The sequence below is a fragment of the Molothrus aeneus genome, chromosome 9, assembly GCF_037042795.1.
Source record: "Molothrus aeneus isolate 106 chromosome 9, BPBGC_Maene_1.0, whole genome shotgun sequence".
NCBI lineage: Eukaryota > Metazoa > Chordata > Aves > Passeriformes > Icteridae > Molothrus > Molothrus aeneus.
The window spans coordinates 14,959,124-14,986,587 of NC_089654.1; the positions used below are offsets into that span (position 1 = coordinate 14,959,124).

The window sequence follows — 27,464 nt, forward strand, 5'->3', positions numbered from 1 at the left end:
CAGGGGGAGGCTGCGATGCCCTTCCCGGGCTGGCCCTGCCCGGCGCTCCCCGCTAGCGCCCAGTGCCCCCGGCGGGGGCCGGTGAGGGCCGTAGCCCCCGCGGGCCCGGGGAGGCGGCATGGCCCCTTCCCCGGGAGCACGAGGGGCGCGCGGGTGGGAAGCGGCTGTGCCCCCTACTCGGCCGGGGCGTGCCCGGCGCACCCAGGAGGCTACTGTCCAGAAACCTGGAGACTTATGAGGAGCTTTAGGTCCTCCAGAAGATTGCTTCCTGGGTGTTTCCATTAATTTTTAAACTTTTTTTTGAGGTTAACAGTAAGTATTCATATAACCTGACTGTATGTGCAACAGATGTGTGGAAAGATCATTTGCAAATCATAAATTTTGCAAAATTGAGTGATCATGTGATACAAACATGATCACTTGTACAGGTGCAAAGGTAGATATGTACATAGACACCTATACTCATACATAATTATAATTTGTACATTTTGTTTAAAAAATTGTACTGATAGAAATGTTACTTTTTAAGATTCTAGGTAATAGCAGCATCAGCAACTTACATTAAAAAATAAGCTTGAAAGAAATAATCAAAATAAAAATCAAACATATGCTTTGTCATCTTTTGTAAACATGCCAGAGTGTTTTTTCTTCTATTGCTGGTAATGGACTTTCAGAGAGCAGCTACTCACTTCGTATACTCTTTGGAGAATATTACCTAGCCATGTGTGCCTGGTAATAAAAATTAAATGCTAAAGTTCAACCTTTTAAATTCAAGTAGACATGAAATCACTTCATTATCCATTCTGGAATGAGTACCCGATTGTACCTGAATTCCAAAGACAAAATCTTCCAAAGGTGATTTTGTCTTTGCTTGTGCATAAGGCCTAAATCTTTGTTCTATATAGGACCCACAGCCTGGTATTGAGAATTCACCATCTCTGACAGACCTTTGCTTCAGAACCACTGTTATGAGCTGTGGCTTTGGGACCCCATAGTCACCTCAGACAAAATTCTTAATTTTAGCTGCCCAGAACTTGCTATAAGATTGGCTTATTTTAAAAAGAAAGCAATAAGTTTTTGGAATTTTCTAAAAATCTGGTCAGTTTATAAAATACCGCAAGCACTATCCAGCAGTGAGGGCTAATTAGCATGATAATTAGCATTGCACTCTGTACCTCCTAAACAAGAATGAATTACAAGTTTCAGTCCTCAAAACCACATTTTAATGAGTGGCACAATCCACAGAGTGGAAAATAATTGAAGGAAATAGGACACACAGCTCCACAATGACGTAATTACAGGCTTTATTAAAAGAGATGTGCTTGAGAAAAGCTTCTTTAGATACCACAGGAACACTGCTGAGTGTTTGTCACAGCTCATGACTTCATCTGCTCTAAAGGTATAATTGAACCTTTCATTTCCATGTCAGAAATTCATTACTCCAGTGTGTTTGTTCATTGGTTAATTTTGGCAATAGTCTGCAATTGCAAAAGCTGCAGATTTACTGTGACCCTGTAAATACACTGTTCCTTCCCCACCCTTGTATGCACTGCTTGGTGCAGTACTGACCAGATTTGATTTCTCCAGCAACCCTTAGACACTCGCTGCCTCACAGAGAAGTGGACATCAGGCAGAGACAGAGTACTGTGTGTTCAGATCTAAAACTTCACTTTCCCAAGCAATAATCAATGTTGTAACTTCATATCAAAGCCAGAATAGCTGTTGCTTACGGTAGAAAGACTCCTTTGGAGAAAAAAGTCAGAGATGAAGCATTATTTGCTAGTACTAGTTCCCTCAAATTGCTTTTAGGTTAGTGAATGCCCTTTCAGTCAGAAATATCTCCTTTTGTTTGCTTCTGATAAATATTCTTATTCCATAAAGGAGTTCTGCTGCATACAAATTCTTTAATAGGAACTACATCACACAATCGGAATAAATAGGTTGCAGCATTGTTCCTCTAACTATTTCCCGGAGTTATGTAAAAATATGACATTACACAGACAATCCCTGTGATCCAGGACAACTCACTTGCTATCTGGGAGACCCAGTCCTATCTGCCTAGCAAGCAGAGCTGCAGTAGTCGGTTGTATGGAGGCACTGACATCTAGTGGGCTCCAGCTACGTTTCCAGTAAAAGCAGCCTAGGGCTGAGGCTGGTCCCGAGGCAAAAGCCGCGGAGGCAGCCATGTTCTGGCAGTTTTGCACTCCCCTTGGGATGCCTTTGGCAGCTGCGATGTGCCTTGAGCTCTGGGCTCTGTGGTTTTTGGACGCTAACCCTAGGCGTAAGCCTAGGCAATAAAAGAAACCTAGAGCTAAGGCTGGTCCCGAGGCAAAAGCCGGGCCGCGTTCCCTGCGAGCGGCAGGATTTCCACGCTAGCGGCGCGGACAGACGTGCCCAGGGGGTCACCCCCGCCCGCCTGCCCGCCTGAGGGGACTCTGCCCGTGCTGCCCGCCCTGCTAGCGACTCTTCATGGCAAGGGCCGCGCCCGGCTCTCAGTCTCCTTTGCCCAGGGCTGGCGCGCAGGCTGACCCGGGCCCAAAGCAGCATGCCCGCTAACCCCGAAGGCCGCCGAGAACGCTCGGGGTTAGCCGGCATGAAAACTGTGCCCTGACAACAGTACCAGCCCTGCCATCCCATCGCACCCCACCCCACCCCGCCCGCCGTCACCTCACGCCAGCGTGGGGCGGGCCGGAGCTGGAGCGGGGCGGGGCTGGGGAGGGAGGGGGCCGGGGCGGAGTGGGGCCGGGGCGGAGCTATGGAGGAAGGCGGCCGAGGCGGAACGGGGCCAGGGCAGTCTGGGGCCGGGGCGGGGCCGCCGCCGCTCCCCCGGCCGATCCGGGCCCTGGGCTGACGCCGCGGCTCCGCCAATCGGCTGCGGCCGGGCCGGGCCTGGCCCCGCCCCCGGCGGCTCCCACAGGGACGGGCCGGAGCGGCCGCCGCCGCCGCCGCGGGTGCCCGGGCTGAGTCAGCGCCCCCGCCCAAGATGAACATCATGGATTTCAATGTGAAGAAGCTGGCGGCTGACGCGGGCACCTTCCTGAGCCGCGCCGTGCAGGTACGAACCGCCCTCCCCTGCCGGGGACCCGCCGGGACGGGGTTCTGTCGGGGCGGCCCCACGCGAGGACGCCCCAGCCGGGTCGAGGCCGCGGGCGGCTCTGCTGCGCCGCCGCCGGGCCTGGCGCGGGGCGCTGGCCGGGGCGCTGGGCTCCGCCCCGGGGGCCGGCAGGGGCCGGGCCCACCGCGGGCCCCCAGCTCGGAGGGAGCGCCCGGCGCGGCTGTGCTGGCGGGGGCGAGGCCGAGCATTGGCCGGGCCGGGCGGCGAGGGCTGCTGCGAGAAGTCTCCTCCAGCCGGCCCCTCCGGCCGTGGGCTGGGCGGGCCCGGCGGTTCGGCAGGCAGGCTGCCATACAGCAGTTTCGGGGGGCTGCGGGGGTGACACAGCCCAAGGTCAGGCAGGCAGAGAGGGGAGAAGGCGCCAGCACTGGGGGCACGAGATGCGCAGGCATCAACTGCCGGGAGATACGGCCGGACTTTGTGCATGCAAAGGACAAAGGTGTGTCTCGCCTGAAATAAGCACCTGGGGTTTATTAGCTGCTAGAAACGTGTTCATATCGCTACTTGAGCGGTAAAAATCGAGTTCTCATGCGACACATGAAAGCCCGGTATGTGTCTGCTTAGGCTGTTTGGTTTGTTTTACCTTTAGTATCGTTTTTAAGCTAGTTTGATAGCCCATTGTTTCAGATTTGGTCTTCCTCTTTCTTCGCAGTAAGGGCATTGTAACTGTCTTTTGTTCCTTAGCGCTTGTCTTGAGCCGTAATCCCCTTTCCTTATATAATCAAACTTGAACAGATTTGCTGTATGGAGATGGGCATCCAAGCAGTATATAGTAATCCGTTTTGGTTTCTCATGAGTTCTCACTGGGTCACAGTCAGGTTTGGAATGAGGTGAGCGTTGTTATCTAGTCTCCTCAGTCTGATGTATTGCCCTAAATCTCAATATTCAAGCAGAACCAATGATCAGCAGCACAGCAGAGCTCTGAAAATGCAAACTCGTCAAAAAATATTGTTCAAATTCAAATGAAGTTAAAGCAGTCATTATAGCTTCTCTTTGTAGTGGAGGTATTTCCATGCTTCCCCCACTGCTCCTGTCTTCTTCCACACCTACCTGCTACCGAGACCGACTCTTCCTTTCCTGCCTCCTCTTTGTCTTTTCTTGTAGGACAAGGGAAAAAAAGGAGATGCAATTTCACCCTTCATTGTAAGATCTTGTGATGGGGCCTTGTGATTTCATTTAAGTGTATGTGTGAAATCTAACATTGTGATCTTCACAATCTGCACACTGCTGAGAGGATTTATGGAAATATTAATAAGAAATATTAATAATTTTATATACAAATACTCTTATCTGTAATTAATTATAAAAAATAATTCCACACCTATTTTTACTGTCTGGTAAAGAATTTGTACAAAGTTTTTGAGAACACCTGGCATAGTTTAAAAAGCCTTTTAAACAGCAGCAGTAGTAGTAGTAGTATGTTTATGAATAAATTCCCTTCTTCCCTATACAGCAGCTGAACTTTCTCATGCCTGCAGTTTGCTTTTATGTAGAGCTGCAAATGCCAGAAGCATTTATCAAGATCAGAAGCATTTATCAAGATGTGCATGCTATCAAAGTTGGTTAATGTACATGTGGCAGAAATGAAAACAAACTTGGACAATGCAATTTACTTCTATTGTATTCTATTTCTTACTGGCCACCAGAGAACTTGTTAAGAATGTAACTGGACAGTCAGAATGCTTCCAGTCCTGTTAAGTTCCTAATTGGTAAATTTGTTAGTGACTTAATCATGAGCCAGGTTCTCCTGAGAATGCCTGACTTGGAGCAGGGGGCTGTCAAGGATGGGATCTTTGCTGGGAGGAACTGCTGCTCTGAGGGGGGAGGGAGAGCCCTCACTTCCGCCTTCCCTTGCTTCCCTGATGTGAAATGTGGAGCTTCTCCCTGTCTGGGGTTGAAAAACAAACTGCTCGTGGATTAGTAAGACTTGGCATGAATTTTGTATCAAGTGAAATGAATTGTCTGATGGATTTATTTAGCTAAATGATGTTATATTGTACTTCATGGTCACTAAAATCACAGCTTGGATGAGAACAGCAGAGGTGGTCTTACTGTTTCTGTAAGGAATAACAGGACATCTAAAGAGTTTATCAAACACTGGTTTGTCCTATTCTAAAAAGCAGCTCCCTGTCTCCAAAGAGATAGATTTCACAACTTCCCAAGAAAGTTTGTTTTAGCTTTTAATCCTTGTCTTTAGAAGCTTTCCTTAATGTCTAATTATAATTTAAATCTTCTTACTGTAGTTTAAACTCCCTATTTTTGTCCTGTTTCCTCTGGACAGGACTTTTTTTCAATATATTCAAGGTAGCTGCAATCAGAATCTGTTTTATCTTCAGGTTTTACATGAGGATAATTGACAAACAATTACAAAACATACAAGATTGAAGTAATCTTTTAATTTTCTGTATTACCTCTGGACTTCCATTATGGTTAATGTTTTAAAGAACACTGCAAAATTGGACAAATCGCTTCACATGAGAATTCTCAGTACCAAGTTTAGCAGAGGATTTCTTCATAATGTTACAAATTACCTTTCACATATTTTTCTGCCCTTTTTTTAATCTGATAATATGGATGTGTTGGTAAACTTAACAACTTTCAAATTTGTCCTTAGATTTTTACTGGTGACTGGGGGAATGGTTATATCTTTTAAAACATCATCTTCAAACTAATATAAGTGACTGTTTTAAATTTGTTCTGGAAAATTATTTCTATGAACTGAATATTTTTTACTTGACTAACTTGCAGTTCACAGAAGAAAAGCTTGGTCAGGCAGAGAAGACCGAACTGGATGCTCATCTGGAGAACCTTCTCAGCAAAGCAGAATGCACTAAATTATGGACAGAAAAAATAATGAAGCAAACAGAAGTATTATTGCAGCCAAATCCAAGTAAGGAGCCCTTCAGGTTTTTGTGTTCAACTTTTGAATTAATAGATATGCCACTGTAAATATTTACTTCAATAGCTATTGCATAAATAATGACTAAATACAGCAGTTTTAAAATTTGAAGGCTGCAGTTATAGAAGGCACATTTTGAAGAGCTGGTAAGAATTGGAGTCACTGCCAATTGCTGATACTTCCTGAACCTTTCAAATGGGGAAAACTTTGTACTGAGCTTTTTAAACTGTTGTATTGGTTCCATACTCTACTCAGTCTCAGGTTGATTGGATTTTTGAATTGTTTAGTGTTTAATTGAATTTCCCATTCTAATTCCAGATATCTTGGATAGCTGTAAAAACTCTGAAGTTCTTTATGGAGTAGATAGTGGCTTAAGAAACTTCATTACTATGTAATTATTTAAACTCTCTGCACAATAGTAATGTGCTTGAAGCAGACAAGATGGACTAAAATACCTGTTTTTAACAATTCCATTACTGAAGAATTTGCGCCCTACTTGAGCAATACAAAAAGTGTTAAATATGATTTAATCACTGTTGAGTCTCTTACTGTAACAGCAACAGAAAAAAACCATGGTCAGAAGTAATGAAGTTTTATGGTGTGTTAATTTTATTTGTTTCTGAAATTGCTGCTATGACTAGTAATGTTGAGGACATCAGTTTCAGACTCATCCTACAGTTGTACTAGAGTTTAGAGCTATAGGAGTTTGCTTAGTGTATAGATCTAGATTTTAAGTCAAGACCTGGTGTCCAGTCAGTGGGTGAACTACTTCACTGAAAAAATCTAAACCTCCTTTGGGTTTGCTCAAATGATAATTTTATAAAAATGCTGTTACTTCTGCACTGAAAACAAATGTTCTCCTTGTAATGACATACTGAGCTAGGAATTATTAGTAAAAGTAAATCATACACTGCTAACACTTCTCTAATGCCCAATGGATAAATTCTTTATTACAGAGATGTTTGAAGTATTACTTTGGAAGTGTGTTGCATCTTTTAGTTCCTAAGAACAGTATTTTAAAAATAAACCAACTAATCTTGTGGGAAGGATGCAGCAGAACTTGCAGAAAATTCTAGCTCAAGTTTCTACTTTTGTCTAGGCCAGAGGAAATAGTTGTCTGTTTCATTCAATTCTGTATTTTAGTATCTCTTGAACTTCTACAGCAACTTGTCAACTTTGAATATTGAAGCAGTGACTGGAGCTAGTGGAAGTGTATACAGAAGTTTCAGTGGAAGGATGATATATAGTAGTGTCTCAGTTCTGCTCTCCAGTCCATTTTCTTATGGCTAAAAATACTCACCATTGAGAGCAGTGATCTTTGTGAATGTAACTTCAGCTGTTTGCTGGCCTACTTGGGAGAAGGATCACATGCTGCAGAGAGCTGCTTTTGGTGCTTGTTAATGGAGTGACCCTGTCTGGGGGAGGAAAAATCACTTTAAGTCCCATTTATAATTGTACCTATAGAACAGATCCATGTAATAGTCCAATAATTTTAGATTACTTTGCAGTTCTTTTGTGATTTAGTAAAAAATAAATACTATGGCTTGAGTAAAGAAAACAAATAACTTTTGATAATTTCTGGTTCACTCTTGCTGCCAGGGAATTTGCTGATACCCATAATTGTCTGTCTTAGATTAATTTTTGTGACCTCCATGAGAGAGTAGTTATTTAATCCACTGCTATTGAAAGTTGTCTAATTAACAAGTAGTATTAAAGTGGCAGGTTTGTTCACTGGAAAGCTTCTTTGTGGTTGTCTGTACTATTGTAGGCTGAAATTAGTTCTTACTGACTGTATAAATAAAGCCAGCTAGGTGAGAAATGAAAGCACTTGGTCAGAAAAATTGGGTATTGTGTCTGAGGAGTTTGCTTTTTCAATTACAGAGTCCCTGTTTAGGTGTGTGAGGCCTTTCCACCTAAGAAGCTCCCTGTGGCTTAGTATTGTGATAGATGGGTAGTAATACTCAAATAGTCTCAACAAGTTTTTCTGATAATTTTATTGCTCAGACTAAGAAAATATGAGAAAATGAAATGAAACATTTTCTAATAACATTTAATGTTTTCTTTCAGAATGTTTCAAGGGAGCATGGGAAAGAGGATATAATTTCTGGGGCTATTGAACTTTGAGAATATCTTAATAGGGAACTTAGAGTAGTTGTTGAACTTAATTCCTACTGCAAATTGTAGTGAACAATTTTTTTTTTCTGGAGGGGGAACAAAAGACTGGTTTTTAAGGAGAAGTGTTCTGTTATTGCTCTTACTGTGGAGACTTCTGATCAAAACTCTGAAAAGCTGTATAACTATGCTGATGGAGAAGAAAAGTATACATTTTCACTTTCCCAGATGGCTCTAGGAAATACTTGAACGTGGCATGGCAAACATGGAACATGGTCAGTTTTCAGGAGCAGGATCTCCGGCCTAACATTGTTCACTTAATATTGAGTTTAATGGCTGGATTTTGGAATTCTTTTTTTGTGTTCCTTTTTCTTGTTTGCTTGTTTCTCTTTCTAACTTATGCTTTAAATAACAGTAATTATTTCAAATAAATGTTTTTAGATGCCAGAATAGAAGAATTTGTCTATGAGAAGCTGGACCGCAAAGCACCAAGTCGCATGAATAATCCAGAGTTACTAGGCCAGTATATGATTGATGCTGGGAATGAATTTGGCCCAGGAACAGCCTATGGTAAGAAGTAAAAATCACACAGATACAAGCTTTTTTAACAATATAAAAATGTATTTCTTGTCTTCCTCTAGATAAAACTGTTGAATGACATTTGTATCAGTTTGAGTTGACTTGCTGTATTACTGAGCAGTAGGAGATCAAAACCAAAATTTAAAGTATTGCTCGGTTAATGTGCAAATGCATATTTAGAAGTTTGAGTAGATGGGGGTGAGGAAAAGCACATGACTTTCCAGTATCTCAAGCTTTTTCCTTGCTATCGACTATTCCTGTTTTAAGAATGTTGTGTAGGAGAGGAAGGTGATGGATTAAAATAAGTAGGTATGATGTCCAGTTCTGAAATAGGTGTTCACTATGGAGTTGCCATAATATCTTGCCTTGACCTGTGATTGATTATAATAAAAATGGTTTGGCTTGTTGTTTTTGTGGATGTTTATTTTGGTGTGGGATTTTTGTTTGTTTTTATGTTGGGTTTTTTGGTGTTTAGTTTTGGGGGGGTTGGAGTGGTTTTTCTGGGGGCGTTGAGTTTTTTGCACATTATTTTCTTTCTTTTCAAGGCCCTTTTCATGGCATTGGGTTGTTTTTCAAACTGCTAGCCTAAACTTTCCTGACTGTGGCAACCTGTTTTGTTAACCTCCTGCCTGAACAATATGATTAACATCTTTTTTCCTTTGCAGGAAATGCACTCATTAAATGTGGAGAAACACAAAAGCGAATTGGGGCAGCAGACAGAGAACTCATTCAAACTTCTGCTATAAACTTTCTCACTCCCCTAAGAAACTTTATTGAAGGAGACTACAAAACTATTACTGTAAGTTGAATTGTACGTTTTTCAGAATTTCACACCAATTGTAACTGTCAGTCTTCAAAATGTAGTAGTAGATAATGGTGCATTATTACTTTCCTCCAGGTAATAGAGAAAAAATCAAGTGAAATTTGTGCCTTTGGAGTATTTTCTGGTTTTTGCCGAGGTAAAAACAAGATAATGATGAAAATGTTAGTTTGGTAACTATTGTTCTGTAAGAAGTATGCATATTGAGCATAAACTGTATGAGAATAATTAGGATCTAATTCTGCCTCTCCAACTGAAGAACTTTTATTTACATGATTCTTCATTAAAAACATTTCCAAGTAGACAGTCTTTTGCTTGTAGGTGTACTCATTCTCACAAACTAACCTAACTCACTTTCAGAAAGAACGTAAACTGTTACAAAATAAAAGACTGGATTTGGATGCTGCAAAAACCAGACTGAAGAAGGCAAAAGTTGCAGAAGCTCGAGCTGCAGTAAGTAGAGGGTTTTTTTCCAGTTGGTCCATAACTTTCAGATGGATTGATACATATTTATCAACTTGACTGCTTGGTTATGTTTCCAGTTCTAGCTTCTTACCCTGGTTATTCTTCTAGGTACTTTTGTAACAAATGCCTTAGTGGAACACAAGGAAACAGAAGTGAGTTACTGATCAAGGTGTTAGTCTTCTACTTTTAAATATTACCTCAAGTTAGACTTACTTACTCTCTTCTTGTTTTATAGTAGATGAACCTATATTGTCAAAAATTAATTGATACAACCTGCCAATATGGGTGTAAATACAAATACTTGAATTTCTGCAGATGTTGAAGTGTGGGTATGAAGTGTGTGCTTTCAACTGATGAACCTATCTATACTTAACTTCTCTCTGTCAAAAATATTTGTGGTTTCTCTTTATGCATTGCTTACTATTTTACACCACCAAACAGAGGTGAGATGCTTCAACTTTTATGACTTGAACCATTCTGATTCCCTCAAAAATGCTTATTCAAGGAGATTAAATTGAAAAAGAAGGTTACTGCTTTTTAAACTCTTAAAATGCTCTAAGGGAAGGAATGGATTGTTGACTGTATGTAGTTTCATCAGGATATATTTACAGTATTTTCATAGCTATCTTTTGACTTCTTTCCTAAAGGTTCTGCAGTTAATGATGGATAGTGATTTCTCCTGTAAGGGTTAATACAGTAAGGGTCATGCAAATAAAGAAATCGAGTTTATTTAAATACACAGGGACAGTGTACATGACGGAGAGGCAGAACTGACAGATTTTGCTGGCTTTTCAAAATGGGTGTTTGTCCTGAAGGATCTCAGAGACATCGTCTTGAGCTTTGAAGTGCATCTTTGCGATGACAATCCATCTAAAAAACCAACATGATCTCTACCTGACAGTTCTGCCCTTGTGTGTCAGTCCATGTCATGCACACTGTCCCTCTGTATTTAAACTGACTGTATTTTTAAATCTATGCATGCATTTTCCCTTGTCTAAATTCTCTGCCAAAAGAGTCACTTCTCTGTTTGTCAAGCTTTCTTAATTTGTAAGACTAACTATGGAGAACAGGGAAAGTTTTGATCAGCAAGCAGTGCAATTTTGAAGCAATGGATAGAGGAGCATTGGATAGTAAACTATTCCTTTGCTTGACTTTGTTCAGAGTTAAGTTAATAAAAAAAGTGGTTTTATTATTAGCTTCCTTTGTGGTATGGTAGCAAGTATGGACTTTTCTTTCTAAAGCAATGAGAATTGTTCCCCTTGAACTTGGTATTAAAATTATATATATAAATATATATATATATAATACTGAAGCTTTAAATCCATCACCAGTGCAGTCATCCAGAGCTTGGTGCCAATTGCTGCTGCTCCTATTTGATCCTAAGTATTCATACAGCAAGTATGCAGTTTTATGCCCGTAATTTAGTGCTGGAAGAGCATGAAACCCTAAACCTCTTCTCTATTTTGCTTATACTTAGCTGTCAAAATGTAATTAAAATTAATGTGCATGTGTAAGAAGGATCAGATTGTAGAATGCCAGCAGAAATAACAAAATTGCATCTCTTCTTTATCCTCTGCAGTGTATAAGTGAGAACTAACCTGGATGTAGGTGTGATGCAAATGGGTTAGATTCTGCTGGCTCCCTTATTTATAAAGGAAGAAGCCTAACAAACAGGGCTGGACTGATAGGTTAGTGTAGTGTATTGAGCTATGACACAAATTTTTATGCTTTACTATTTTCTGTGACAGGTTAAATTGCTAAATTTTATCTATATGTGATTACATATTTTTATAACTGGCAAAAATAATTAGAAATTGCTTGTCCCATGCTTACTGTACAACTGAAACAGCTTAGTTCAGTATTTAAAATAAGTATCTAAACTGTTTTATTTATCTATATTCACTTCACAATCTTGTTTCACTTAAACTTGCAGTGCTTTGTGCTGATAATCTATTTACCTGCTGTATTTGCAGTTTTTTAACTTGCCTTTGTTTTTTATCTATACACTTAAGCAACTAAACATCTCTCAGCCTGAAGAAAATAACATTATGGTAAATGTCTCTTACATGCTCAACTTGCTGCATGTAAAATGGCTAAAGGTTTGTTGGCCTCCTGTGTTCATTCATTTTCCTGTCAAATGTTTCCTCTTGCTATCCAGCTCATTTTGTTGTTTTCCATTTGAAAATGGATTGGTGAAATGCACTAAATACACTTATGTCAGTACAGCATTGCATCTTATTTTTATCAGGTTATTTCTGATAATTTGAAATATACAGTATTATATTCTAATTTCTGTGATTTTATGAATGTAAACTTATTATATAAAGGAGTTAATTTTTCACTTCTGAAATTATTTTCAGCTATTAGAGGAAAGAAATTATTGAGTTTTCCTATCTTTTTAATATAAGTAACAGTGAATTATGTGAAACAGACAGGAATATGTAGAAATTATTCCCTTCAAGCAATGTGTTACAAAGAACTGCAGCTGAATAATGTCACAGAAGTTAATGGCTTAACTTAAAGTACAATGTATCCTAAACTTGTTGCAAAGACTCCCTAGTGCAGCTTGTTTTAGCCCTATAGTTGTGACAGTGGAAGAGAAAGGGATTAATTAGTTCTGTGCAGCATAGACTGCACTGTCCAGCCTGTTCTGGTTGGGGTTTGGATCTGCACAGCCTATTGGGTCTCATCTCAATTTAGTGTTCCAGATTTCTCAGCTGTGATCAGATAAAAAAATGAGCAAATAAACTTGTTTGTTACAGTTTGCTCCTGCAACCTTTATACACATTTCTTCCCACTCCTAATTGTGTCATCATCTTACAATGGCAGAAGATGAAAATTAAAGAACCACATTGCAAGAGGGAATTGAAAGAGCAAGCTGAAATAATTAACTTTTAGACTAAATCCCTTGCAGTTCTATGATTTTGCTGTGCTGCTTGCTACTACTCTAATACTCAATATGAGATACCTCTGTAGCAGTTTCAATTAAATTTAGATTTCAGTCAAAGTGCTTGTGAAATAGAAAACTGGTAATGAAATTAGCAAGAGAAAGCATTCATCTGTTTCAGTGTTAAAATGAGAATAGCTTTCTATAGTTTTCCATTATTATAACACATTAAGGTAACTTAAATTCCTCCTAAGGTAATTTGGTTTGTCTGATTCACGTCATTTTTTAAAAGTAGTTATATCTTGTGTTGTAATAGCTTGTTTTAAGTAGATTCTTGTAATAAATGAGTTCTACAAGTCACACTCTCCTCAGTATCTAACTTGTTTCATAGAGGTAATGCTATCCATATTCATAGTAGATTCATTGTGTATGAGGGGCTTTGGGCAACTGACTTGTAGTGCTCCTCAAACCCTGTGAAGTTCTGAGGACAGGAAAGTACTTAAAAGCCAAAGTGTGATTATAAACTATAATAGAGTGCCATAAATGTCTAAGTTTGTATGTTTTTATTTTCTCCTCCCCCACTCTTAATGCTGACTAGATATGGGCTGAGGAAGTGACAAAAGTAAGTAAACAATTTTAAAATGCAGAATTCTGAAATCATGACTTGTGCTGGTCTGCTGTAAGAAGGGATATTACATGTTGTTGATTTCAGTCTGATGCTGGCAGCCTGATGCATTAGATCAGAGTACACTGGGCCCCTCCAGGGCCTTTCAGGTTTCGGTGGCAAAACAATGCCTGGGGCTTGTTTTGTAGTAAGCTGTTTCTGGCTACTCAGTACCAGTACCAAATGATTCTCATGGGACAAGATACAATAGACTACTACAGGACTTCTCTCAAAATTTACTGGTACGATATCCTCATCAGAACAAGCTTATTTGAAAATTTTCAGAAATATTTGGGTCTAGTAATCTAAACTCTCCTGAAAACACTGATCTTCAAGTTTTACCCACAACATGGAGCACCTCACCTTTCTCCCCAGTGTCACTAGATCTTAGCAGCCTGAGTTAGGGGGTAGGCACATCTAAAAACTGCACCTGCCCCGAAAGCTGGTTTGTAAGTTTAGCATTAGCCTTGGGATGGGCATTGCAGCCTGCTCTGTTGTGCCACCCCTTGGCCAGGGATAAACTCAGAGGAGCTAATGGGCTGTTGGGCAGTGGCTGCTGTGGTGCCTTGAGAAGGGCCATTCATTTTTCATAGGCTCATGGCTCTGACAAAGCAGCATTGGCAGCAGGCTGTGAGGGGGTGTGCTAGCAGGGAAGGAGGGCTTTCTTAGTGGATTTCTGTAGAGGAGGGGTAATTAAAATTATGTCAATAGAAGGAGAGCAGGGGCTTTGGAGTATGGATTTTAATGGGGAACTAGCTGGGCAGCTGTGGGAGGTGTAGGGAGAAGCTGGAATATTTCAGCTTCAAGTGAAATCTTGGGGGTTGTGGGAATTGCTCTTCCAGCTTTCTGTGAGTTATGGTGCACACGGGGTGAGGATGAGTGTGAGTTCAGAGGGAAGGAGGCATTTAAAGTAAAAGGAGGGTTAACTGTAAAAGGAGGGTGAGGTCAACTTTGATCCTAAAGTTTGAGAATTATTTAATGAATTAAGTAAAGTAATATTTGGAAGGAGGAAACCTCTCTGCTGGTCCTATATTGGGGAACAAATGGCAGGGAAAGAATACTGTTGTATTGAAAACTAATTTTGAAGCTCTTTGCTTTTCAGAGACAAGAACAAGCAATTTTAAGGGTAGCAAAATTTAACAGATTTGTCTTGGAAAGAAGAAATAATACAAAGTGCTTAACTATAGCATAAAGAAGACAAAAAACTTCAGCTTTTGTAATAAATTATGTAATTCAAGGTCCCTTTTTTATGTAGTATATAAATAGCAGACACTATTGAGAAGAAATGACAATATTATGTATTTTTGAGCTCTTCACTCTGTTCAGAAATAAAGGTGATCAGGCCATAAACTCCCCAGATTAAAAATCAGTTGGTTTTCACCCTTACCCCAAGGTGTAGAATAGATGTGCTGTCCTGCTACAGTTCACTTAGCAGTACTGAAAATAGGGATGGGCAAAACTCATTAAAGACATCATTGCATAATTCAGTTAATGTAAATCTCTATAAAACCAGTACATTGGGCTTTTGTAAATATATTTTAAGTCACTCTGTACTAAGTTAATATGTGTTAGCACATTACCTACTTTTCCTTTTATTTATAGAAAGTAGTTGATTTGCTGGAATGTTGTTGAAACAAATATAATTATTTTGATGGATATGTCCCCTTCTAAGTTCCTGTTCTCCTGTATTTACTTATCTGACAGGGAGACAGAAACACATTAGCAACTGCTGACTTCAGAGAAGCAAGAGACAAAGCTGTTTCTCTCCAGATAAATTATTTACTTATTGCTTTGATAAGTTTTTAAAAGAAAATTACGATGTTGCTTTTCTTCCCCTCTTGGCTATCAGATTAGCTTTTTTCATCTGTTTGTTCTTACATTTCTCTCAAAGACTGACAGATGGATTTTGCTGCTGCTAATTCAAATTTTATCAGAAAATTCCAAGCAAAGATTCTTTCCTCAACAAACTTTGAAGACCTAATTAATTTGGAACTTGATACAAACAGTGCTATCTCAGATTTGAGTAGGAGGCACACAGCTCTCTTTAGGTACTTCTTCAGTGTTTAATTACTGTGTAAGCTCTTCCAGTTGCCGTGACTTTTAGGTAATTGTGTCATTCTTCTGTGCTCTTTTCTGAGGTTCCATGTGACTTTTCATACTGATTAACATTAGCTGAGTGGAAGAGCAGGATGGTTGCAAACATATAAAATGCTTTTGAAACCGGTGTTTTACCTCGTATCACCTAATTTTTTTCACCTGGTATCACCTCAATTTTCCTGAAAATATATTTCTCCTTTCTTAGAATAATAATTGCTGCACCTTGGACCTAATGTAGGTTTTTGCCCTTGGGTTTGTTTTTAGAAACAAGGCACAATGCTAAATGAATATAAGCATTGAGGCAAGGTAATCCAGATTCCAGGCTGAGGACATTCTGTCTTGGAGCCATGAATCTTAGAGCACCATATTCTGTATATGTGTATTTAGTGTAATTTTTTTCTTCCCCCCCCCCCCCAGAAAAAAGTACTCTAAAGTAACTTTGGCTGTGCTAGATTGAAGTAATTTAAAACTTAAAAATAATTCAGAATTATATGTAACAGGGAATAAATTTGAATTATTGAAATATGAAACTTGTATTACATAATTTTTAATAGAGATTTTACTCTAATTGTAGCACCAAGCGTTAGAACATTTTGTATAGTTCAGGTTTATTTATTTCAAAGACTCCTTGATTACAAGCTCCAGAAATAATTGTAGTAGTTTGGTGGCCAGTATAAAGCATTAAATTATAAGACATTCTGGTAAAACTGCACATCAAAGATTTATGTACAGCTGATTGCTGTGCAGTTACATGGCAAAAATAATGTCAGATTTACCCTGAATTATTTCATCAAAGACCCGTTCAGTTGATCTATAGAAAAAAATTACATTATTCTTGGCTGCCATTGGTGTGCTGACAAAACCCCTGGTGCAGACGTGGTTGTGCCAGTGAACACTTGATTTGTTATTGTGAGAGGTGGGGTAATAAGGCTGGCAAAGAAATGCCTGTCTTTTGCATATTTAGTAGGTGTCTGATAATAAGCTGCTTGCTGTGTACACAGGGCCTCCACGTTTCTGAACCCAGAATGCAATTACTGGTTTTGCCTAATAAAGATCTGCAAAGAAAAGCCCATTTCAAACACCTATAATTCATGCATTTGTGTGAGCAGTTCTGCCTCAGGTGGGAGTGTTGCAGTGGGCAGTGTAGCACAGAGCACTGTACCAGTACCTGATGTGCATTCTTGCCTTTAGTCTGAACAGGAGGTGCGAATTACTCAGAGTGAATTTGACCGTCAAGCAGAGATTACCAGACTGCTGCTGGAAGGAATCAGCAGCACACATGTGAGTACCCAAAAGGTGTTGAGGAGGAAAAGCAATATCAGGTGCCTTCTAAAGAAAGCTGCTGTAAACTACTTGGGAACTCTGGTCTGTGAGTTTTCACTTCAGTGCATTAAAGCATCAAACCACAAGGGTTGGGGTTTTTTTTTAATTCTAATTTAATATTCACTGAATTTAACTTTACTTCCCCATTAACCTTCAGAATGCAAAAGTTTTCATTTTCATTCTCCATACCCAGCTTCCTATTCATCAGATCAATTGAGTGTTGAAACCATAAAAATGTTTACTCAAGTATGTTAATTTTTGTGACATTTTATTCTGTTTGCCTGGTAAATCCAGGCACTCTGCCTATCTGGTGTTTATCCCTAAGTGCCAGTATTGGCATTAGCACCTGACCAGGTGCCTACTCCTTCTAATGCACCTGAGTGCCCTTGTGGACTAAACTCTTGAATTCTTTGCTGTGTTACAGGCACATCATCTCCGCTGTCTGAATGACTTTGTGGAAGCTCAGATGACCTATTATGCACAATGTTACCAATACATGTTGGATCTCCAGAAACAACTTGGAAGGTAGTAATACTGTATAAACTTCAGAAAAAAGCTGTTTTTAATAAATGTTTATTAATAGTAGGAAAATGTACACTGATAGAACAGTGGTGGACACACAGGCATGCTGGACTGAAAGGAAGTGTATCTGTTCTCAGGTAATTGATATGTAATTACCCAGTGCAACTACTTCCCTAAGCCTACACACAGCACTAAGGCTTTTTGAGACTTGATCTATTGAGATTTTATATATTGTGTAATTGAGGAAGGTGAGCTCTTGGTAACCTCATTAAATGTGACAAAAAGAAATTTCTGGAGATCTTTTTGGAGTCTCAGTTGTAGTCTCAGTATTTCAGTTGTCTTATGCTTCACACTACTAAACCGCTGTGCAATGTGGGAAAAGTTTTTATACTTCCTATAAATTCCTGTTGCCTCTTAATTCACTACAGGTCATTATCTGATTTTCTGATGAAACCCTGTTCTCCACTCTTAAATGAGCTGCCAGCATTGATAGTGTATAGGGAGAAATCTACTTCATCCCATCAATTATCCAGAGCACATACAGTAGAATGAACAAGTTTGTCTTGTTTCCTGGGCTTAGCATTTTTAAAGTAAGAGAAGAAGCTGACATTAGTTTTTGCTCTTAATCCTTTTTCTGTGATGGGTGGGAATGTAGAGATCCACATACTTACATTTCATAAAGTTTCTCTATTCTAATTCTTCACAAATCACCCTTTCTTAGAGTTACACAGATGTTATTTATATGAATGTATGCATTGAAGAATTGTCTGTACTTAAAAGTTTACTCTAGTGTCTGTTCTAGGTAACTGTGTCTGAGGTATCTGTGTTTATGTTTTCCCTGACAAGGAAGTAAAAACAAAAGTGTTCTTGAGTCTTGCCCTTTTCCTGACTTGCAACTTCCTGTGGTATTTGATTTCCTCAGTTTGTTTAAATGTGTAGTTTAAAGATTTTTTTTAGTCTTCTAAAAGACTAAACTCCTGAATTGTAGTTTAAATTGTTTAAAATTTTGATCCAAAAAATGCTGCATCTTTAAAGTTACCTCGCAGTCTAATACATTCCAGATAGTCAGCTATAAAATGTGGTAACACAGACATACAAGTTATGGAATTGAATGCTTGAAAACAAACATTTACAGTATTAAGGAAAAGCAACTATTAAATTAGAAATAGAGTGAAATATATTACACAACTATTTTTAGAGGATATTTATAAAATGTGTACTTTTTTCCTAGTGTATTTATCAAACAGAAAGTCTTAAACATAATACTCTTATTCTTAGGAAGAACATGTTCCTCTTTAAATTCTGCTTTAGGATGTATAGCTTGTCCCAGAACTGCTGTTTTTGCTTAAAATTTGTGTAAGTTGCTACTAGGTATAAAAAAAAAGTGTATTTGAAGAAAATAGTGCCTTTAGGAAAACAGAAGGGTGCATCTTTATGTGGCTGTGATCTGATTAGTATTTTTAATAAAATTACTATGACTGGTAGAAAACCAAAAGCATGGAAGCTTTGCAAAATTCTAAATGCTTCTAACAGTGAAATGAAGTTTCCCTGCCTATGTGGATTAAAATAGTTATGGTATTAAATCTTGGGTGTGTCTTTCCTTCCTTGTGCAAGAAAAATCTCACTGAAGTATCACAGAGCACTGGGACAGGGTCTCAGGTTGTGCTCCTTGCTTCCATTTATAGGGATGTGGTGTGTAGCCCTTGCAGTAAATAAGCAGATGAGTAGGTTTGTGTTCTGTGCTCCTGAGGTTATGTGGGCACATACAGACCAAATAAACAACTTAGGCAACTCAGCTAGATGTGGTTGTGCTCTGTTGGTTAACACGTAGTGCTGAGTTACACAGCTTTTCACACATCTAAGAATGGTATTGTGCAATATTCTCACATAAAAGCCAAGAACTGTGAAGGATCTGAGTTTTGTTTTGAGGTTGTTGATGGACCAGAGGCATTCAGCCTCTAAGTGAGATCAGTTTGTTGCTTAAAACAGAAACCTGGTTCTCAGAGGAGATGCATGTGATATTTTACCTGGGTCAGAATCTAGGGCATGCACCCCTTCCTAGTTCCAAAGCTGAGCACTGATCTTCCTGATGTACTCTCCAGAGGCAACTGTAAGGAGGGTGGGGGGAAAACTTGTACTCAGTTCTCTTTATACAAATAGACATATTTTTATGGATGTTTCTCTTCAAGGCAGCACCAGCTGCTTATCTCTGTACTGCCTTCCCCTCCTGTGAGGCCGGATTGATCCTTTAAATCAAATCTCCCTTTTTCCTTACTTTCAGTTCCTCAGTATGAACTAAACAAATCTATTTCAAATATTCTGGTACTCTGGCTGCTTTTTTCCTTCCTGATAACTGCTTTTGCTCTGAAGTTTCTCAGCTTCCCTGACAGACAAATGTAAACTGTGGCATAATTTTTTCAGATTATCTATTACTAGTATCTTACTCTACAAGCTGTGAAACTCCTGTTACTCAAGCATTCAAAATAGAAAACCCTGAACCAGACAATCTCTGTGTAGCTGAAGCCTTCCAGTAAAATGCCTTACATACGGCTTTGCAAAAGGAGTGAGACTTAATGCTCCATTGAATGATAGACTGGTTATAAATTTTGGCTTTCTGTTCCACTGACTGTACAACCAGTGACCCTTTGAACTGAGCAGAATAACTTACAGTTAATTACTTTGTTAACTGAGAACAGGTTTAGCAGTATATTGAACAGTCATTTAGCAGTATTGAGAAACAGCTGATTGTCATTTAAAACTAAATCCCTCTGGTTGAATGCCAGCTAATCATGTAATAAATACATCATGAGGCACAGCTGAGTTATACCTACAGAAATGTGGGGTTTGGTTTTGACTCCCTTTATTTTGCTTGTTTGATTTGTTCAGGGAACATGATGAACTAGTTTGAAAAACTAATCTAGCAAATGAGAAAAAAAAAACCAAAAAAAAAACAACAAACATTTGGTGGAGTTGCCTTCTTGGTGAGTTGAATCAGCTCTTTATGATCAAGTGGGGTCAAGGTAACCCACAGGGGGGAAGTGGGACTTCCTCCTTTGCACAGTAGTAAGCTGCTGCCTAAATTCAGAACAGCTTCCTGAAAGTCTTCCCAATTTTTACATGCAATTTGGTCTGACTGTCAAGGGGCTAGTGCTGTCCTCCATACTACATCGCTGCTCTTTCCTTTCAGTCAGATACAATTGTGACTGCAAGGTAAACATGTTTAAAAAGCTATTCTCATGGAAAGTTGTCTTCCTGATTTTTGGTGAGTTCAAATTGTCGAATCAAAAGCAGCAGATTGCTAGATCTGACTCAAATGGTAGAGAATGAAGATCTCTGCTAAAAAGGGGTACAGGAGTGGGTCTACCCTGTTTGGTGGCACTGTGCATTTACCAGGTTAAGTGTAGTGTGAACCTGGAACCTTGTGTGCAGGACTGCTGCAGCTGTTACAGATATGAGCTGCATTAGTTCCACTATTTATTGTCACATGAACCAAAAATTAGTTGCTGCGTTGATGGGTTTAGTTTTCACCTGCATCATCTCCCTAAAGCAGCTCCGCTTATGATCATACGAGCACCAGTAATGCTGCAGACATGGTTAGGAATATACTGATCTGGATTTACATGGGTACAGTTGCCACTGAGCTGCACCTTCAGAAAGAATCTGACTGGGGTGCAAGAGGTGGAAAGGGATGAGGCTGTTTTCTGGTGGGGTTTATATGCATGGTATGGATAGATCCTCCTTATGTCAAAGAGCAGGCACACGAAAGGAGGGGGGAGGCAATATGCCCAAATCCTAGATGTTAATGAAGAGGCATCCATGTAGAAGGACTGATGAGGGAAGTTATGTGTGGGAATTCACTGGTCAAAAGAATGGAAGGAAATACAACTGTAGTTCCAGGTCATCATGACTCAGTCTAATTCCTAGTGCTGGCCCTTTTTTACTGCATCAGCTCTGTCACTTTTTAAAACCTCTATTGAACTACTCTTTAAGGTAGAATCCAGATGGGTGTTAGAACCAAGTAAGGCAGCAAAGGGACAAGAAATTGTTACATCAGCTGTTAAATAATTGAGTTTAGTCAGCCACAGGACTGCATCCCAGAATGTAGGGCAGAGTGACATGAAATGTTCTCAGAGCTCATCGTTGCTGGTCCATTCTTCCTACTCCACTGCCCCAAAATCTCTTGCTGCTTTGCTCTCCTTTTTGCTCCTTCCATTTTTCAGTCAGGTTATTCTGTGCTTTCCCTGTCACTCAGAACAGTTTATTGTGACTGAGGTCATTAACTAAGTAGGAGATTATACACTTTTTCCCCCTTGTTTTCAGTCAGGTTAATGAATTTAATTGACTTCATGGGAGGGTCTGGCAAGCACTATGGCTGGCACTGAGCAAGTAGCAGCCTGACCCAGAAATGAGCAGCTTAAGTTGATATAAGTTCATTTTTAGTGTAAAAAATATTTTTTGCTTTACAGCATGAAGTTAGCTGAATCAATGAACTGATTTAGATTACAAAAACAATTGTGTGTTTTTTCTTGCTCTCAGAGGGAGGCTGTGGTTTTAAGTTGTATTATATTTCCCTGATCTGGTTCGTCAGCACAATCTTTTGTGTAACCACATAATTGAGGAATGAGCAGGAGGAGGTGGAGGCTACTTTTCCTGGCAGAGCTGTCAAAAGAAATGTTTATCAAAGTACAGTCTGAATTAAGTTTGACCAACAGTGTTTTCTTGGTTTTGCCTTTTTTAAGAGACAAATATCCAGGGCTTTTTAAGGTGACAGTATTCCTTTAAATTTATATTGATTTGATTTATGCTACTTTTCAGGAACAAGTATCTTTATTTATGTTATAGAACCCTTAGTGCTGCTCTCTTACTTCTATCTACTGGTGTTTATTGCTGATAAAAATAAGAATGCTAATTTAGGCATGGGAGCATGTATAATGCCCTGTGTAAAACAGATTCATTCAGAAGTATTTTCTTTTTTTTTTTTGGTCCTCTTACAGCTTTCCATCTACTTTCCTCTCTAACAACAATCAGTCTTCCACAACTCCTGTGCAGAGTGTTTCCTCTCCCTCAGTCTTGGCCTCAGCCTCTGCTTCATTGCCTTCAGTAAGCAATTCAATGGTTACTTCAGGCCTCAGTGAACTGAAGTCATCAAGTGGCAGCAGAAAAGCAAGAGTTCTCTATGATTATGATGCTGCAAACAGCAGTGAATTATCTCTACTTGCAGATGAGGTAAGAGTTTTCTATGTACCTTAATTATTTGAAAGTAAAATGGGAATGTTTGTGAGTAGCCAGTTGAGATATGCTACATCAAAAAGTCTGTGTAGTTGATTTTTAAAAAACTAAATTTCATTAATACCCTTGGAGCATTGTCCTGTACATTATGTATCCTAATATTCTGTAGTGAGAGCCAACATCTGTGACACCGTCTTAGCTTGCAAGAACATTTGCTGGACAGTCAAGATGCAGTTCTGCTGTCTACTTTTCACCACACCTTTAGCACTATTTTCAATATGATTAGTCTTTCAGACATTGACTATTGCAATTTGGGAAGAATATGAAAATACAACTACTTCTTGCTTTGATGGTGAAGGTTGTGCTGTGTTTATTCCTGTTCTAGTTCAGTTGCAGTTGTAAGTCAGAGTCTATACAAAGAAGATGGAGGTAGATGGTGAAGCACAGTGTATTTACCTAGTAATGTGAATGTAGCTTAATGCTGAAGAAGAAATTGAAAAAAGAATATTCAGGATTTTTGGGTTTTTTAGTGTGCATTGCTTCAATATTTTTATTTGACTTTTTTCTTATCTAGAGAGTGACTTAGATAGAAGCCGTGGGCTTGGATTTTCTGTGAAGATGTAGCACATCAACACCATCTGTCTTTCTATCATGCACTCCACAGAAGTTTCTTTTAGGCTGCCTGTTAAGGCTCAGGGCGAATACACAAGTTAAAGCATAATAGAAAATAAACAGTAATGAATAGAATTTCAACAGAAAAAAGGTACTTTAAAATATGATACTGTGTCTACTCTTTTCCATGGACCAATGAAATAATTTTTATGAGCATTAGATTATGTTCCATGGATGCTCATATTAAATTCTCTGTTTAACCTGGGTAATCTCAATTCTAAGACACTGGGAATCACATGAAGATAGACTGTAACTCTCTTTCCTGCAAATGAAGTTTATAATAATGTCTTTCTCTTTTTGTAGGTGATAACAGTGTACAGTATCCCTGGCATGGATTCAGACTGGCTGATGGGTGAAAGGGGAAATCAGAAAGGCAAAGTGCCTATTACTTATTTAGAACTGCTAAACTAAATGGTTGGCCTGCATAGAGACTGTCGATTATGGCAACACCATATTTATATACAATTAACGTTATGTAAGCAGGTTTATGTGTCTTCCGTGTTACTGTCTTGAGGGACAAATACCAGCCATTAAAAACTGGCTTTTCTGCCAGCATGGTTGCACGGTCAATACTCTATTCAAACTTAATGTGTTTAAAGCTTTTACTTCATGTGCCAAGAACGTTTCCTACAGATTTGTTTCTACTGAAGTTTTCACTAATACAAGCTTCTACTTTTGAGTAATCTAGATTGAAAGCAGGAGGTACTGTTTTCTACTGAAATTTTTCATTAATGGCAAAGCTTTTCTTCACATAAAATAAACTTATTGTGAACTGATGCAGGTGTAATGCACATTATTTGAATAACCAAAACCAAATGTGACACATAAACCATGTGGTTCTGTTCCCAACATTGAGGAGCTTAGATGTGCTGAGGCACACATGGCTTCTGCTGAGTGTCTTGTGTGTTTAGTCACCTCTGAAAAGTTAAGGCAAGTTCCCAGTATGCTGAGATTTTAAATTGCACATAGGTGGATTGACACAAAGTAGGGACATAGAATTCTGACTGGTTTTTAACTTTGCCTTGTATTTTTTTTATTTGCTTTCCAGAAAAGAGACTAATTCAGTTTGATTAGTAATTATAAAAATTCTTTCAACTGCAAATCAGCCTTTATGTTAAATTAAGCACTGCATTTTGCTAAGCAAATATGCACTGTCTCCCTACATTTAAGTAGTTGTATAGATGAGCATACAATTGTTCAGATTATAGGTTGTAATGAAATTCTGCATCCCCAATTCTTATGCAGCAGTTTATTGTCATGTTCTAATTGGATTCAATTAGTGTTAGGCATTTTGCTTTGCAAGAGAATCTCCTTTCAATGCAGGAAGGAAATAATGTTTTGCATCTGAAAATGGTTTTATGAAAGGTAGTATTATTTGTAAATAAAATAACATTTTCCTGAAACGCTGCACCCTTTAGCATTTCATAAGTAGCAGATTTTTAAGGCTGTAAAATTATTTAAAAAGTGCAGTTAAAGGGAATCTTCCTTTCTTTCTTCTACCTTTAGTTTCAGTATAGTTAGTTTAGTGGGTTGGACTTGTAGAAGGAAACTCTGTCCATTGAGAAGGAAATTCTTCTCCTTGCAGATCATGCAACGTTACCAGGAGTCCACTTTAGCTCTCAGGGAACACTGGTACCAATGCTTAGCAAACTGCTTCTGATCAGCAATTTTGTTTGCAATGACATTTCCTTAACAAATTTTTAACATTGTCACTGCAAGCATGTAGTGATGAAACATTCAGCAATAGAAATTACTTCAGTGGGATGGATAAAATTATATTAATTTAGGTGTTATGGCTATTTAATTAAAAAGTGATGATTTTTATTTTGAGTTTCACTTCCAAAATTACTCTCTCTTTTTTAGAGTGCAGAAGTTACATTAGAACAAATATATCACATTGATTCATCTCTTGGGGTAACTGCCGAGAAAATCCTAAATTTTTTCTGTCTATTAGATGCAAATATAAGAGACAACAATAATAATAGTTAGTGATTAAGTAGAAATAACAATGAATCATTCATGATGCATTAAATAAAATTATTAGGAAGATAAAACCCTACAGTTAAGAAGTAAAAAGACTGAGCCATTTCACCATAATCATGATCTGCAGTCCTCTCTAATGTGAACTGCAATCAAATGTGTTTAAATTAAAATCAATACTGTTCATTTGACTTAATTTTTAGAATATTCAAGATAATTAAAAAAAAATTACTCTGCTCTACTGGGCTATTTACTTTGTATTTAAGTGAGTGCAAGAAAATGTTACAGAGCAGCATGTTAAATGACGATGGAGATTTAGTGAAATCTGAGTAGTATAGCTACGTGAAGGCAACATTTAGCAGCAGCCTAAACTTTCATTATGTGTCAACAGCTTAAGCAATGTGTGAGAGAAATTGAAGTTGACCCTCTGTCTTCCCTGTTTTTGTTTAATTTTAGCCCAAAAGTAATTTAAATAAAGAAACTTGTTAATGTTTTCTTAAATTCACCTATTGTGAGATTCCCTGTTGTACCCCTGAAAAGGGGAGCTGGTAGAACAGTGCTTGTTTGCACTTGTATTGTACTGAATATAACTTTACTGCAGGTAGTCCCAAAACTCCATCTTTGCATGTCACTTTGTTGGCAGCTTTCAGGCAGAAATTAACTGGAAGTTTTTGGTTTTGTTTGCTGACTCAATGATTTTTGTGACAAATACAAAAGTAACTGATTTTGGCTTTGGGTCTCTTATTTCTTTAGTTAATTCCCTGTTTTCTTAGAAAAAGATTTATTGGTTGAAAGAAAGGAGAAAAGGTAAACCAGGACAGAAAAATCCTATGTGGAAGTTGTAAATATTTATGAAATCAGACTTCAAACACAGAAAAATATATAGAATATGCATTACCTTATATTTAATAACTGGTTTGGCAAACTGAGTGCATTCAGAATTGATACCTAAGGATATGTGCAGGCAGGGGATGAGTAATTCCATGGCTGTTCAATATATGTATTTTTTTCCCCTGTATTCACTGGCATTTTACTTCATTCTAATTAATGCTAAGATTTTGAACAATTTCAAGTAGAATAGTCATCACATTTATATTCTGTAACAAACCTGAGTGAGTTTTCATCACAGCTTATCAGTTTTTATGGTAGATGGCATAATATACAACATCATTAGTGCCAGTAAATTAATACTTCTAGAAAACTATATGCTAGTTTTATATAGCTTCTGCCATAACTGCTGGTTTTGATGCTTTCTTAGCCAGAGCAAGCTTGAAAATTAACTCTTACTGAGTCTGAACAGAAATTCTGATTTAGACCTCTTGCAAACTGTGAGATTTTAATAATTTTTGTTACTTCTGTTTCTTTCTAGAGTTGTAGTGTATCTTGGAGCAAAATTCTCTGCCATGTGGAAATTTTGGCCACAGGTAAACCCATCAGTATGTAGTGTCTAATTGAGACAAATATGTGTGGGAAGGTGGAAAGAAATATCTATAGACTGTGTGACTGTGCAGAGATATTGAACTTAGCACAGAGCTCTGCCCAAACTAATTAGTCTTCTGAAATGGAAGCATGATTAGCCCACAAACAGCAGAGTGTCAGTACAGTTCTGGCATCCCTGGATCCCATACACAGTGCAGGAATTACTGTGCCCTCTTTAGTCATGCAGGTGACATCATAGCCAGGGATTTATACGTGATTAAAAAGCAAATTGGGCAAGATTGGCCTCGTGTTGTATTTTGTGGCATGCTTCACATTTTACAAGAAGCTGGCATGGGCTTTCTGATTGTTACAACATACCAAGAGTGTACTGCAACTCAGAAAACAGAAGAACAAATGTAAAACTTGTCAAGACTTGTACTGGCTGTGTCTGTGCTGTGTACACACCTTGTCTGGGTTTTCAGACTCAAAAGTATTATTCACTGTAAAAAAACTTAGTGTCCACATAATATCATCAGTATTGAATGGAATAGCTGAACTATGCTTCATCCTACCTTGAAAGCTGTTGGGGCTTAAAAACTGACATTGTGAAATGGATCTTTGGTCTGGACTTTAGCCAGGTGCTGCAGTCCTGTGAAGTTGTAGAGGAACATCAATAGGCTACTT

General features: G+C 38.8%; 1 protein-coding gene across 4 annotated transcripts; it reads left to right on the top strand.

Annotated features, from left to right (window-relative positions):
* Positions 1-2,893: 2,893 nt before the first annotated feature.
* SH3GLB1 (SH3 domain containing GRB2 like, endophilin B1) lies at positions 2,894-24,157 on the top strand. 4 transcript variants are annotated; one of them, XM_066555618.1, is made up of 11 exons: positions 2,894-3,055; positions 5,861-6,002; positions 8,565-8,693; positions 9,368-9,501; positions 9,883-9,975; positions 12,000-12,086; positions 13,473-13,496; positions 16,827-16,916; positions 17,383-17,483; positions 22,475-22,706; positions 23,685-24,157. In XM_066555618.1, the coding sequence occupies exons 1-11, from the start codon at positions 2,984-2,986 to the stop codon at positions 23,790-23,792; spliced, it is 1,212 nt and encodes a 403-aa protein (XP_066411715.1). In that variant the 5' UTR covers positions 2,894-2,983; the 3' UTR covers positions 23,793-24,157. The 4 variants fall into 4 exon arrangements, with proteins under 4 accessions (XP_066411715.1, XP_066411716.1, XP_066411719.1 ...); XM_066555619.1 differs by having other exon boundaries at positions 12,000-12,038; XM_066555620.1 differs by lacking the exon at positions 2,894-3,055 and adding an exon at positions 3,378-3,551.
* The last annotated feature ends 3,307 nt before the right edge of the window (positions 24,158-27,464 follow it).

Excerpts from the sequence above, each read along its gene's own strand:
- SH3GLB1 (XM_066555618.1), top strand. The coding sequence starts at position 2,984 with ATGAACATCATGGATTTCAATGTGAAGAAGCTGGCGGCTGACGCGGGC. Across the intron at positions 8,694-9,367 it reads TGGCCCAGGAACAGCCTATG|GAAATGCACTCATTAAATGT; the intron begins GTAAGAAGTAAA and ends TTTCCTTTGCAG. Across the intron at positions 17,484-22,474 it reads CTCCAGAAACAACTTGGAAG|CTTTCCATCTACTTTCCTCT; the intron begins GTAGTAATACTG and ends GTCCTCTTACAG.